General features: G+C 34.5%; 2 protein-coding genes across 8 annotated transcripts; one reads left to right on the top strand and one right to left on the bottom strand.

The window, feature by feature from the left end:
• Positions 1-2,856: 2,856 nt before the first annotated feature.
• On the top strand, positions 2,857-7,935 carry LOC103484069 (methyl-CpG-binding domain-containing protein 13). Of its 4 annotated transcripts, none has more exons than XM_051086691.1 (6): positions 2,857-3,462; positions 4,443-4,604; positions 4,720-4,815; positions 4,966-5,112; positions 5,939-6,110; positions 6,387-7,935. In XM_051086691.1, exons 1-6 carry the CDS (start codon positions 3,379-3,381, stop codon positions 7,568-7,570), a joined length of 1,845 nt encoding a protein of 614 aa, XP_050942648.1. In that variant the 5' UTR covers positions 2,857-3,378; the 3' UTR covers positions 7,571-7,935. The 4 variants fall into 4 exon arrangements, with proteins under 4 accessions (XP_050942648.1, XP_050942649.1, XP_050942650.1 ...); XM_051086692.1 differs by having other exon boundaries at positions 2,859-3,462; positions 4,463-4,604; XM_051086693.1 differs by lacking the exon at positions 4,443-4,604 and having other exon boundaries at positions 2,860-3,462.
• Positions 7,890-11,589, bottom strand: LOC103484067 (uncharacterized). 4 transcript variants are annotated; one of them, XM_051086697.1, is made up of 8 exons: positions 11,350-11,589; positions 9,971-10,156; positions 9,711-9,851; positions 9,279-9,387; positions 9,100-9,161; positions 8,698-8,801; positions 8,413-8,495; positions 7,890-8,156 (listed from the first exon to the last, which is right to left on the bottom strand). In XM_051086697.1, exons 2-8 carry the CDS (start codon positions 10,061-10,063, stop codon positions 8,140-8,142), a joined length of 609 nt encoding a protein of 202 aa, XP_050942654.1. In that variant the 5' UTR covers positions 10,064-10,156; positions 11,350-11,589; the 3' UTR covers positions 7,890-8,139. The 4 variants fall into 4 exon arrangements, with proteins under 4 accessions (XP_050942654.1, XP_008439196.1, XP_008439195.1 ...); XM_008440974.3 differs by having other exon boundaries at positions 9,971-10,162; positions 11,350-11,588; XM_008440973.3 differs by having other exon boundaries at positions 7,890-8,495; positions 11,350-11,586.
• Between the last annotated feature and the right edge of the window lie 1,304 nt (positions 11,590-12,893).

Genomic DNA, 12,893 nt, shown 5'->3' with positions numbered 1-12,893 from the left:
AGGAGAAATAGGAAGAAGGATAAGAGTATGTGCATGGTGAACCGAAGACAAAAAGTATGTGAACGAAGCATTGTGACATTTAGGAGTTTTGATGTTTAAAAATATAAACATGTATTTAATATTGCTTTTATATGACCCATTAATATTATTAATAAAATATATGATCATGCAAAGAATTTTTTTTCTTTATTGGTTTCACGCTACAACTCATTACAAATTCAAATTAAAAAAATGTTGTGTATATTTACTTTTTTCTTTAATAAAAATACTAAAAATTCTTAACATTAATTTATGATTGAAATTTAAATTAATTATGGACAATATAACAAAATTTTTCGTATTTATTAAATATAATTCGTTTTAAGTTGTACGGGTATTAATGAGTTATTTACCTAATGACTATATTATTAATGAATCCGTAAAATAGATATTCGTACAAATTTTTGATGTGTCAAGAACCAGATTTGAACCGGTGATACGAGAATTTTCAATCCTCTGTTCTACCAACGGAGCTATCTTGCTCATCTCCGACACATTATCTTTATTTTAATAGATGACTTTGGTCTATGTCAATTGTAAATAAGAAAAAAGGTATTTCAAAGTCTTCTTTTTTAAGATATACGAAATTTCACGGTTTGGATAAGACTCTCGAAGTTTAAGTACAACAGTATTGTTAATCATTCAAATTTCACAGATTACTTGCGTAGTAAAATAAAAGGCACAATATTATTTCAATTTGTAATTAAAATAAAAATAAAATTTGAGATAGTATATTATGATATTTCTAAATTTATTATTCATTTTCCACTCATACTATATGAATATGAAAATGTTAAAATGACTGTTCTAATTTTATAAAGTTAAATTAAAACTATAATTTTTTTTTTGTTGTTTACTAGCAATGTCAAAATTATCCATTCAAAATCGTAGATTATCATGGTGGACTAAGGAGACTCCAAACACAATTTGACATCCAAAAAAAGTTATAGATTGTAAATTCTAACCGTTGGCAGTTTGAAATCGTGTTTAATATCTCGTCAACTTGTGATGGATGTGAACCCACCACCGTAATTGAGCATGATTGTCGTACCTCGTCCCAAAACCCTCTTCTCTTAGTTTAAGAGAAGGTGTCGAGCTAGCAAGCATCGCTCTACTCTTACGATCCTTAGTATTACTATACTACTAACTTTTAATGGACAAAACCCATATACATGCATACTACTTTACATAAACATATCAAGAGTAACTGTACAAGATAGACATTTCTTAAAATCTACAATAGAAGAAACCTAAAACAATTGGAAGGCAGACTGACAACTGTAAGTCAGGCTTGGGAATCACATCTCTACCTGAAAAGTGAAAAACATTTTGGAAAAAAATGAGCTAATGGTTTAGTGAGTGACTGTTTTAATTAAAACATGCTTACAAAACAATTACTTATGTCACGTCACATCCCATCCCAGATCACCTACTCTCGATCCGAGAGACAGTGTGAAGTCAACCAGTATCGCTCTCCTTCTAAACGACACCGGTTGACCTTGACTATCGATCTTTAAAATACTAAACAACTTAACTAAATTTGAAATTAAGAGTGGGCCAACACTAAATCATAGATTAAACAAACTTCATTAAATAACTTTTAAAAACAAGTTAAGGCTATATGCCATGAATTACCGGTCACTATCTTAAAACATAAAGACGACAAAACAACTTGACTAGTATTCAACTATAGACACAAGTACAAAACATGGCTTTAACTAAAAATACTAACCAAAAGTAACAAAATCTATTAACAATTGGGACAATAGACTGGTGGCAGCAAATCAATTGTTGATCACGATCTTTTCCTGGAAAGTGGAAAACATTTAGAAATGGTGAGCTAAATAGCTCGATGAGTGAGGGTTTTTATAAAATATACTTTTGAAACATAACATAAAACATAGAATCTTTAAAACCTCTTTCTTGGTAAAGTTTTTTTGCCTTTAAATAACTATTTCTATCTTTAAATAGCTCTTTTGCTTTCTAAAAGAAATATCTACTTACTTATCCTTGTTAGTAACTAGCTTGACCTACCGTGCCTAATAATTCGGTCATGATTATATCGTGCATGATCTCGATCAAGATAGCAGAGCTTTATACATGACTATAACATGTACAAGTATTTACAACCTACAACTAAATACAATAAATACCATTTCAAAAGTTCATTTGCTAAAGTATTTATTATCCTCCACTCATCCTCTCTTTTCTTCTTTGCTACATTGTTTATTATTTTCTACAAAAAAAAAAAAAAAATAGTCTGCATCATAAACAATAAGGGCGTGTTTGGACACTTGTAATGAGATTAGAATGCATTGTAATCTAATTCAAAATTCATGTTTGAATTAAGCCTGTAATATTAAACTCATTTTGTTCCGGTTGTTTTCAATTTTCACTTTTTACAATTTCATTTTTGTTTTGCACTCAATTCGACACGCATTCGAAAACTCCTATGATTTCCACTAATCTCGATTACATTCTAAATTTTCAAACACTTCAAAATATTTTAATTCATTAAATATCCATCTACTATGATAATTATCTTGCATCCAAAACGCCTTATGTGTTTTTATTGTATTTTAAAAAAGATGAGCCATTGACATTAACCCATCAAGATTTTGGGTCAGCCATAAAATTATTGAAAAAAGAAAGAAAGAGAGAGAGCAGTAATAATTCTAACTTAAAAAAGATGTATAATTAGTTTGAAGTTGAAAACCCAAAAACAAATTATGCATTCTCTTTGACTTTTTGAAAGAAAAGAAAAAGTCTTTACTTTTATAGTAAGCAGACATCCAAACAAACCGCTCTTTTTCCAAATCTCAGATTCTCAACTTAAAATTCGCACCCTCCACTCTTGAGATTAATTTTAAGCTTCGATATTCCCGAAAAAAGATAATTCATTTGGTACATTGAAACAGCATCTCTTTACTCTCCCGTTACACTACACGTTACCGGAACCTCTAGCGGTTTCAATCCACTGCTTTACTTCCAATTACTTAACATACTCCTCCACCTTAACCGGTGGTAACAATTGAATTCATCTCCTTTTCGGGTCCAAAGAACCAATCCAAAGATCCTGAAAGATGGGTTGTAGAGAATTTTGAAGGGAAGAGTTGTAGAGGATAATCCATGGGGTCCGACACGTTTATATGACTCGCAGGGTATTTCTCAGAACACGTGGTTTTGAAAGAATATTTTGTCGGAATCCTCCATTTTTAACGTCCTCTTCAAGGGATTTGACTCTAAAATCAGAAACTTGGGTGCCTAAAAGAGAGAAAAACGGAGAGGGTTATTGAGATTGGCCGGTGGGTGAACGGAAAGTCTGAGTTTTCCGGGTGAATGATGAACCAAAATTCAAAAGACTTGCTACCACCTGGCTGGACTGTGAAGGTCAAAGTGAGGAAGAGTGGCAAAAAGGATAAGGTACTAATTTTTCTTGTAAATGGGTTTTTCTTTCCCTTTGATTTTTTTACTTGCATTTCGTAGATCTTTAGCTGAGTTTGTAAGTTTTATGTTCTACGTTGCTGTTACAACTAGCTCTTAATTTGATTTCACTCTCGTGCTCAACTTGTGTGCTGTTGGTGTGTACGGAAAATGTGTTTCCTTTTGCCTTGTTAGTTAGTGGTGGGAATGCAACCGAAGTCCCATAGATAAGGGATGATAATGAGTATATCTTCATTAGTATGAGGAGGCCTTTTGATTTCATTGGTAAGAGACCTTTGGGTGAAATAAAAACAAAGCGGACAGTATTATACCATTGTGAGATATTTGGAGCGTTCCTCTCCTAAGCGTCAAGAACTATGATTTCTGATGGGAAAATTTGGTTGTGTAGACAGTTAAAAGAAAGGAGATAGGTGACTAATTTTTGGGGAGAAAGTGTTGTTGTCTTGTGTATGCTTCTGGTATTGGACCTATTAGCTAAAGCTTTCCTATAACTTCCTGATCTGAGTAAATGACTTGCCTTCTTCTAGCTCCTATGGTTATGATTCCCCCATATAATTTTTGCCCAAGTCTCCCCATCAGTTTAAATTTTCTATTTGCATTGTGAATGAACTATTTTTTATCTCTTGTTAGGTCCTTTCTGTTTAGGCATGTGTGAAGCAGAAAACTGTAATGTCATTTTTCATTCAAAAGATGCAAGATGCAACTAAAGCTTGCATTAGTGTAACTTCCATTAAAATCTTAACAAAAGGACATGTTTCTTCCTATCCTAGTGTCTTCTGGTTATTTGCTTGTGGTATTCAAATATGTATTTGATAACCATGAATCCTACTATCGTGTGGAATGTTAATATGAAAAGTAAGTCTGTACAAAGATCAGATTACTGGTGGTGGCCAACAATGTTCTGTTCATTTTAAGATAAATAATTAGTTGGATCTTTGTGATTGATTCTAATGTTGCAGTATTATTTTGAACCCTCAAGTCAAATGAGATTTAATTCTAGGGCAGAGGTGTTTAGATACCTGAAAACTGCAGCAATCTGTCATCCTGAATCTGAAGAAAGCAGAACCATCAAGGAACCAGGGAACAATGTCTGTCAAAAAAATCTACCCTCTACTTACAATGTCTGTTGAAAAAATCTACCCTCTACTCTAATTTTTGTGTTCCAATTTGCTGGTCTTTTGGATTATGAACTTTATTGATTTTTCTTTAAAAACTTCTATTATTCAAGCAATCTAGGTGGAAGTTAAGAAGACTATAGCAAAAGATTTACCTACTGGATGGATCGGAGAAATCAGAGAAACGAAGACTGCTAACAGAATAAGAAGAGATTCAGTAATTTATCATCTATTTCTATTTGTTGTGTCGTTTGGAATTTGGATATACTATCTAACCGTGCACTTTGTTTCATTTATCTATTTAGTGCCTTAAAGCTAGTGACATGCTAAACAACATGAATATTAACAAATGAACTTCTGTTTGCAGTCTTACATTGATCCAATAAATGGACATGCACTTCGTTCAATAAGGGATGTACATCGGTATCTAACAAGTGGCAAGGTGAGCCGATTAGCACATAAATCAAGGAACCAGAGAGACAGCACCATTGATCTTCAACATGATGAAATCTCTGTAAGTGTTCTTGAGGTACTCGAAGTCAAAAATGATTATAGTCCCAAGAGTGTTCATCAATTGGTCCAATTATCACTTTATGAAATGAATGTAGTATTTTGGAGTGGTGCCCCTCTTCGATTCCCTCTCTCCAATGTGGATCCTTGCTAATCACACAATTCAATATTTATGCCCCTCATTGATTCCCTCTATGTATCATGGGTGAATTCATCTCGTCTAAAATATGTACATAAATTTTGGTCTGCAATCATGGATCTTAAATTGATGGAACCCATAAATAATATTCTAGCTACTTGGCAATTTGAAATCGAAGGACTATTTGAGAGACTGAAATGTAATCAAGATTACGTTGAAATGTTAAAACCAATATTGAAATAGGATTGTGAAACATGATAGCAGTGGAGAATAGGGCCGGGGGGTTGGTTTGAAAACGGTGGGAAGGAAATGTAATGGGATTACACACCAAGCCCAAAGCCCTCCATCCAAATGCAGGTTTGTAAGTATGGTTGTATTACAATATTGCAGGGTCTCTTTCTCTCTCAAGAATTAGACTTTAGAGTTGAGTCTTTCTCTCTCAAGAATTAGACTTTAGAGTTGAGATTTTAAGGTTTCAGAGACAATTTGGTTACTTACTTGCCCCTAAACATGGATAGATAAGTAAATAACGTCATTTCCTTCTTAGTTATTCTGTTTCTTTGACTAGTTGCACTAAACATTCCCTGCTTCTGAAGTATTTGAAACCCGAAGTGCAAAGAGAAAACTGTTTCAAACTTAAGTTCGATTATTCTTACCTTAACACTAAATTTCTTATTTCCTTCTCTATTAGTCACCTGTTGTCTCCAAGAAAGAGGTGCTAACTATTGGCAAAGCAAGGAGACAGATTATATGGAGTGAGAACTCATCAGAACCCAGTGAAATAGTGGATGATGAAGCTATGTTTCCAAGTGCTACAAGTGTTGGAGAAATTGTGCCGTTTCAAAAACCTGATTCAAGCCTTGGTATTGTTCTGAACATGCAGCTTTAGTGTGACATACTTAATTTGACAAACACCCCATTCTTTCCTATCTCCATCACTTATCTCTGAGTTAAGTAGAGGTTTGTTTAGAGTGGAAGTTCATGCTTTTTAAACAATCTAGCTAAAGATTTCAGTTTCTGTTCTAGAAGAGGGGTTTTTCTTCCTTTCCTTAATTTTTCTAAAAAAATTGAAATGAAAATGTTGAGTGCTTCTACCAAATGAAGATTATTATCTAATGTGAATTTTTAAATTACCGCAGAGGGGATAAGTGCTAAGGCACATTGCTCAATTCCAACAGATGCAAAAGGTCTCAAGCAATCAGATGGGAAGAATGATATTTCTGAAATCGTGTCGACTACTGATAAATTCATCCAACACAAATGCCCAATCGAAAATGGGGCAACAAAGAGTGAGAGCCGAAAGAGACAGAGAAAAATTAATGACATAAACTTGCCACGCCGTGCTTCAAAACGACTTGCAGGGCTCCAAGCTGAGCCAGTGCTTGAAGTTAAGACAGGCCGCCGAGCACGTTCAGTTGCATGTGAGGAGTTTGATAAGCAAGTAGCCAGCACAACGACGTTGGCGGCATCTCGATGTCCTGAGGATCCCGATGTAAAGCATAAAACAAACAGCACAGTTGACCCTCCTAAAATTAACACAAGTCCAGCTTCAGGTGAAAAAGAACATCTTTGTGTTGACTTGTCCATTCTGCCTAAAAACGTTATGAAGATGAAATCTGAGGATGCATATGAACAACAACCAAAACCTGAATCCTCTCTGCCTCCAGAGGACGTTCTGGAAAAGCACGTAGGCACGGTGGAAATTGAAGATAAGGCTGATATAAAAAAACAAGGCCCTCTTCTTAAATTGCCGATGGAGGACTTGTTGACTGATCCTTGCATTGCATTCGCAGTTAAAACGCTTACTGGGGGTGTTTTGGATGCATCCATAAGCTCGGCGGCATCACTTACGCCAAACTATGTTGATCCTTTCACTTCCTTTACTCCAAATGAGAGGAGAAACTCAGGACCAGAAAACAAGCTTAATGAGAAAGTGGCACGTCCAGAACTTCCTGTTACTCGAGTTGGGAAAGTCGAAAATAATGTTGTTGAGAAGCTAAGATCTACTCTGGAGTTGCCAGTTGGTGAAATATTTTCAGACCCTTGTATAGAATTTGCCATTAAAACTCTAACCGGTGAAATCCCACTTGACAACAATCCGGATATCGAGGATTACTTTCACCAATTTAGCACGTCGAAAACCGAAAAAACTAATGCAAATGCTTCAGATCAGCCTGGTTTGGATTATTTCTGCAAGACTAGTGTTAGCCAGAAGCAGCAGGCTATCCAAGCACTAGGTGCATCTCCTAAGATTAACTTCCAAACCTGTGGAACAGGTTTGCACCACCAAGAAAGGAACAGAAACGAGTTCCAAAGGCACTGATACCAACTTTATAAAATGTACAGTTTTGGTTGGCAGCATAGAAAAGGAAAAAAAAAAAAAAGTTTTTCTTCTGTACCTTCTCTTTTTCCTGTTTTATTTACTAGTTTTGTTAGTTGTGGTCAGGCAACCCTCTTTTGCCCAAGTTTTGCACCTTACCACCTGGGCAACTTAATGTGTTGTTGTATGGTGCCTACAAACAGGACTTTCTTTTGATTTGGGTCTAAGTTACCTTCAGTTAGCTGACCAGTATGGTTAATTAGCAGTTCAATCTCGCTAAGTGTATCTTTTAGCTGATGTTTGTTTGTTGCAACACTAGAAATTAACTTTTTAAAATGGATGACAAAATTCAGATGACTTGTATGAAACATGGTCCGCCACGAATGGCTATGAAAAACATTCCCAGGTTCAAACACGTAATTCTGTACTTTTGTGGTGGGAATTCTAAAGCTACCAATTAGCCTTTGAATCAATATTATCTTTACATTTTGTAGTAAAGCTAGATGTAGTAAAGCTAGATAACAGGAAGCCAGATCGAGTGGATGCTCTCGGACAGAAAGATGTAATTCGAATTAGGGGCTTCTAACACCTGTAAACGAGAAGAACATTCACAATAAGTACCAAAAGTCAAGTGGCAAATATGAAGTGTTTCAGCTTGATTTTGGTAGTTCTTCGCAGTTCAAAAAGATGTAGAGTGAGGCAATCAGATGTACTGGGGGAACCTAGCTTTCTAAAGCATGGAGGATCTAATATGGAACCTGGTTTGTCCACAAGTTTATGGAAGAAATATAGACCAACTATAATTGTTTCATATTTGATCTAAGCAGAACGGAGACCAGCCCCACCTGCTCGAGCTCTCAATATTTCGGTTCTTTTACTTCTTTCCATTATATCCACCAACCATTCGACACTATTCTTTATCCCCATCCTGTAACGAAGAGAATGAAGAGTTTCAGTTTTCTAACATGTTATCTGTAAGTGAAAGCTAATTTAATGGATGATCAAAGGGCATAAAGCAAAGATTAAGATGTCTACTATTGCTGGATCCCCATCCCATAACCCATTAGTTTGCATATAATAAAAACCCAGATGTCTAGTTTTTGAATTTACAAACTGCTACACATACGTACCCATCATAACCAGAAACAGCTTCAAACATGTAGACTCTTTCGTCCAACTTTTTAAGATCGAGATAACGAGAAAGTTCTTCTGCTGATACTGCTTCCGGAAGATCCTACACATTCATGCATTCAAATGATGCCACAGGCCAAATAAATGTAAGAAAAACGCAAGATATGACAATAAATTTGATTTTGTGGAGAAAATATTAGGCACTCATGATTGTCAACAATACAGCTTAATTTCATCAATCCTTCAAATGACAGAATAAATAAATTTCAAATTTATGAACAAATTATTCATCGTATTGCACCAGGGTTCCACGTTTCATGTTATAAGAACTTGTCCTTAACCAGGAAAAGGGTTAGCAGAAAAGAAAATGTGAAAGAGTTCAGCATATCCCTCGTTCTGACCTGCTTGTTTGCTAGAACCAAAAGTGGAGCTCCTTGCAAATCCTCGTGTCGAAGAACTTTCTCTGGGAAAGAAATCCAAAATAATATCAATGAATCATATTCAAGTTTAGAGCATGTAGCCGGAGAACCCTTCTGTTACCAATAGAATTAAGATATGACCATCCTATATTATCACCTACCCAGTGCAGATTTGGAATCTTCAAATTTTGAAGGACAAGCAGCATCAATCACATAGATCACAGCATGTGCCTCTTCATAATATTTTTCCCAAATAGACCGAAGGCCAGGCTGCAATAGTTTCAAAGGAGAAAAAAGAACCTAGATAAATAAGATATTGAAATCCCCTTTTCTAACCCCCACCCTCGAACCCCTCACAAAGATGAAAGAGAGAAATTCTGCAGAACTCAAGCAAAATCTTTCAGACTTTACATAATGTATTTTGCATAATGAAAGAAAGGTAGCACCATAAGAATCTACCGACTTAAATACCACTACAATATATGGAGTTTACAGCGCGGTTAACATGATGGATTTCAGCTCAAACCAAAACATGCATGTGTTGCATTCAATGATTTCATAAAACAAGACGTTGGCTCATTGTCTATCCATACCTGACCTCCCAGATCCCAGAAGACAAGCTTTGCATTCAACACCTCAAGACGCCCAATATTGAGTCCAACAGTTGGAACAATCCGATCAGGGGAGAGCCCTTCCAAGTTTGAGTATAAGGACTTCAACTTCTCAAGCAAAGTCTATAGGAAAGAGATACAAGTAAATGGAAAGAAGTTAGTAAGTCCAGAAAGGTGCTAAAAACATAGATGGAAAATCTGATGAAATAATTATGCTCAATTAGTCAAGTAAAGAGGTTTACTGTTTTCCCCGCCTTGTCAATTCCTAGTATGAGAACATGAAACTCTGTCTTACTAAATAGGTACTTCCAGAGGCCATAAAATAAAGAAAACATTGTGTCTTTTGAGTTTACTCGGGTATTAGTTTCTCTTAACCCTTGGGGTCAAACGTCATAACTTCAAACCCTCCCTCCTCTGGCCTATTTATTCTGCAACTACAAAAAACAAGATAGAAATAACTTCCTTGAATATCGAAGTAAATCAAATAAAAAGATAGATCATAGCTCCACTAAAAACTACATTTACATTGTAGATTAGCCCCAGACCCCTAACCTTATTGTTCTAGAACCAAAACAGAGATGCAGAGCAGACAAACAATACAATAGTAGTGACAAATTGTATAAAGAATCTAAGACTGAGTATGAATTTCTCTTCCTTAAAGCATCAAATCATGCAATATTCGCCTTCTTAACCGGAATAGTTTCGATTTAACTATTGGGACAATCACAATAAGCGAATTGATTTCAACCTCGTAATTGCTTTTCATTAATTTCTAGGAACGTCAATTGAGTTTCTAGTCCAGATTAAAATAATATACTCGATGAAAGATTTCATTTCAGAACGAGTTGTCAACTCTCTAAAATCATCAACATGCTCCATAACTAACATCCAACCCCCCCCCCCCCCCCATTGGATATCTTCAACTCATCACTATACCAGACTGTTTTCTCAAACTGTAAGTTAGTTCCATGAGAATTTCAAAATAAAGCTCAATTTTGGAAATTCAAGTCAATGAAAGTTCAGACATAAAACTGCATTCCAAGCCTGCTTAAAACATTATTGAAATTCAAAAGCAACTACCATTGAAATGTCATTGTTATGGAAAAGGGAAAATACAATACCAAACTCCCTTGCACCATCAAATTTTAATTCATAACACTCACTCAAAAATTCATACTTGCATAACAAATCAAATATGGATTCTTAACACTATTTCGAAAAGTCCCATCTACAAGACGGAGAAAATTTTTTCAGGGGCAATAATCAGCATACAGATTACGGAAATTCAGATCCACGAGCTGAAACCAAAATTCTGGAACAACGTATTCCAAAAGACGAACCATGTGATATGAATCGAAATCAATTTCATATAAGAACTTTTGTCACGCGATACATTATATAATAAAAAAGATCAATTGAATGCCCGAAACAATTCCAATGGGAGATAGGAGAATTCCATCATGAAAAATAGTGCAAATGAAAATGGAAAAGTGCCCAGTTGAGATTCGGGGACCGAAAGCTCAAATATGGGAGTAAATGAATCAGATCAGGCAATTTGAATAGGTTTTGATTGAAACCCATTATAAATTCGGATCGATAAAATAGAAAATCGGATTCATACTCTTGGAAAGAAGGGATTACAGAAAGAACTGCTGCAAGTGTAGGGCTTTGGCTTCCAGTGCAGCAAATACGAGCTTCCACCGTCTGAAAGTAACCGAAATTCTGTCTTTTCGTCAAATAATTATAGAACCAAATCAAGCTTCTTCTGTTTCAATTTCTCCCGATTGCCGCAATTGCAACACAATGTTCTTTTCTTCTATGAATACCGGTATTACCCCCACCCCTACCAAATTACCAATTGATTTTCTCTTTCTTTTTCTTATTTGAGGATGGAGGAGAAGTGGTTAAAAAAGTGCATATTAGTTATTAATCATTAATTATCATTCAATTAAGAGTGGTTTAGTGTATTGAGTGATGTTCATAAATTTGGAGTTAATAAGGTGACGTTGGTAATTTTGTGTTTTCTATGTAGAGTTGTAATAATATGTAATAGATGTGGAAAAGTAGAAAGAAAAAAAAAAAAACGAAATCACTCCATAAAGGTAAAAAAAATATATATAAAGGTTAAAGATAAAATTTTTCAATAAATATGAAAAGTTATATATTTTGAAATTTTATCATTAAATTAATCGGTTATTTTCACTTATTTCTAAATTTGTAAGTCAAAATATCCTTAAAATCTTTTTAGACAACTTTTTCTAATGTCTTTTGGAACATTGACGATATTACAAATCGGAATGATGTATGCAATAATAACTTTATTTTAAAATTATTGTGGGTTGCATACATATTATAGCATCATAATAAAGTATCAAATATTTTGTTTACTTCATTGTTTAGTGAGACAATAAAAAAATATTAAGAAAGTAGACTACTTACCACAATGTAAAATGTTTTTAAGAAATTCACTCATTTCTTTTGATAAAAGCTTTTGGTAACAAACTAAGCTTTGTAACTAGCAATATTTCTATTTGAAATTTGTTTAAAATCAATACAACTATTTACACTTAATGACTTTCTTGTTGTCAGGAAGAGAAGCTATATAAAACCCAATTTTTTTTTTGGCTAAATAAAACATCACATTCATCTTCCATATATAATTGCCATTCAAGAGGATTTGAAGCTTTGTGTAAAAGAGTTAGCACATTAGTAGTGTAACCTATTGTGCGACAAAGCAGTAGAATGGTTGATACCTACCCTACATGAGCTTGAAGTTCTATTAGTGCTATTGAAGATGGAGTAGTAGATCATAGAGAACTATCATTTATGATAGATCCTTGCCATATAACGTTGATTAACAAAGTAGGTTCATTGTAGTGCAATTTGTAATTGACTCCTCCCCATTATAAGTTTTTGGAAATTTGATTTTACCAAGAGTATTTGTGAGATACAACTTATATTAAAGTAAGCCAAACTTGAGATGTGTAGTAAAATTGGTTGAGCCAACCATTACAACTAATTTAACATGTCATTATAGTTGATCTTTATTGTACCATTGTTCATATTAGGATTTTTCTTGAGAGATTGTCTTTTCTTCATTTTGTATAATTTTGAATGAACAAGTATAAGCGAATTATCAACAAAACGATAAAACTTATTGTATTT

This window comes from Cucumis melo, chromosome 6, assembly GCF_025177605.1.
Source record: "Cucumis melo cultivar AY chromosome 6, USDA_Cmelo_AY_1.0, whole genome shotgun sequence".
NCBI classification, from domain to species: domain Eukaryota; kingdom Viridiplantae; phylum Streptophyta; class Magnoliopsida; order Cucurbitales; family Cucurbitaceae; genus Cucumis; species Cucumis melo.
Note: the sequence above shows the minus strand (reverse complement) of the source record. Positions and strands in the feature narration are given on the sequence as shown.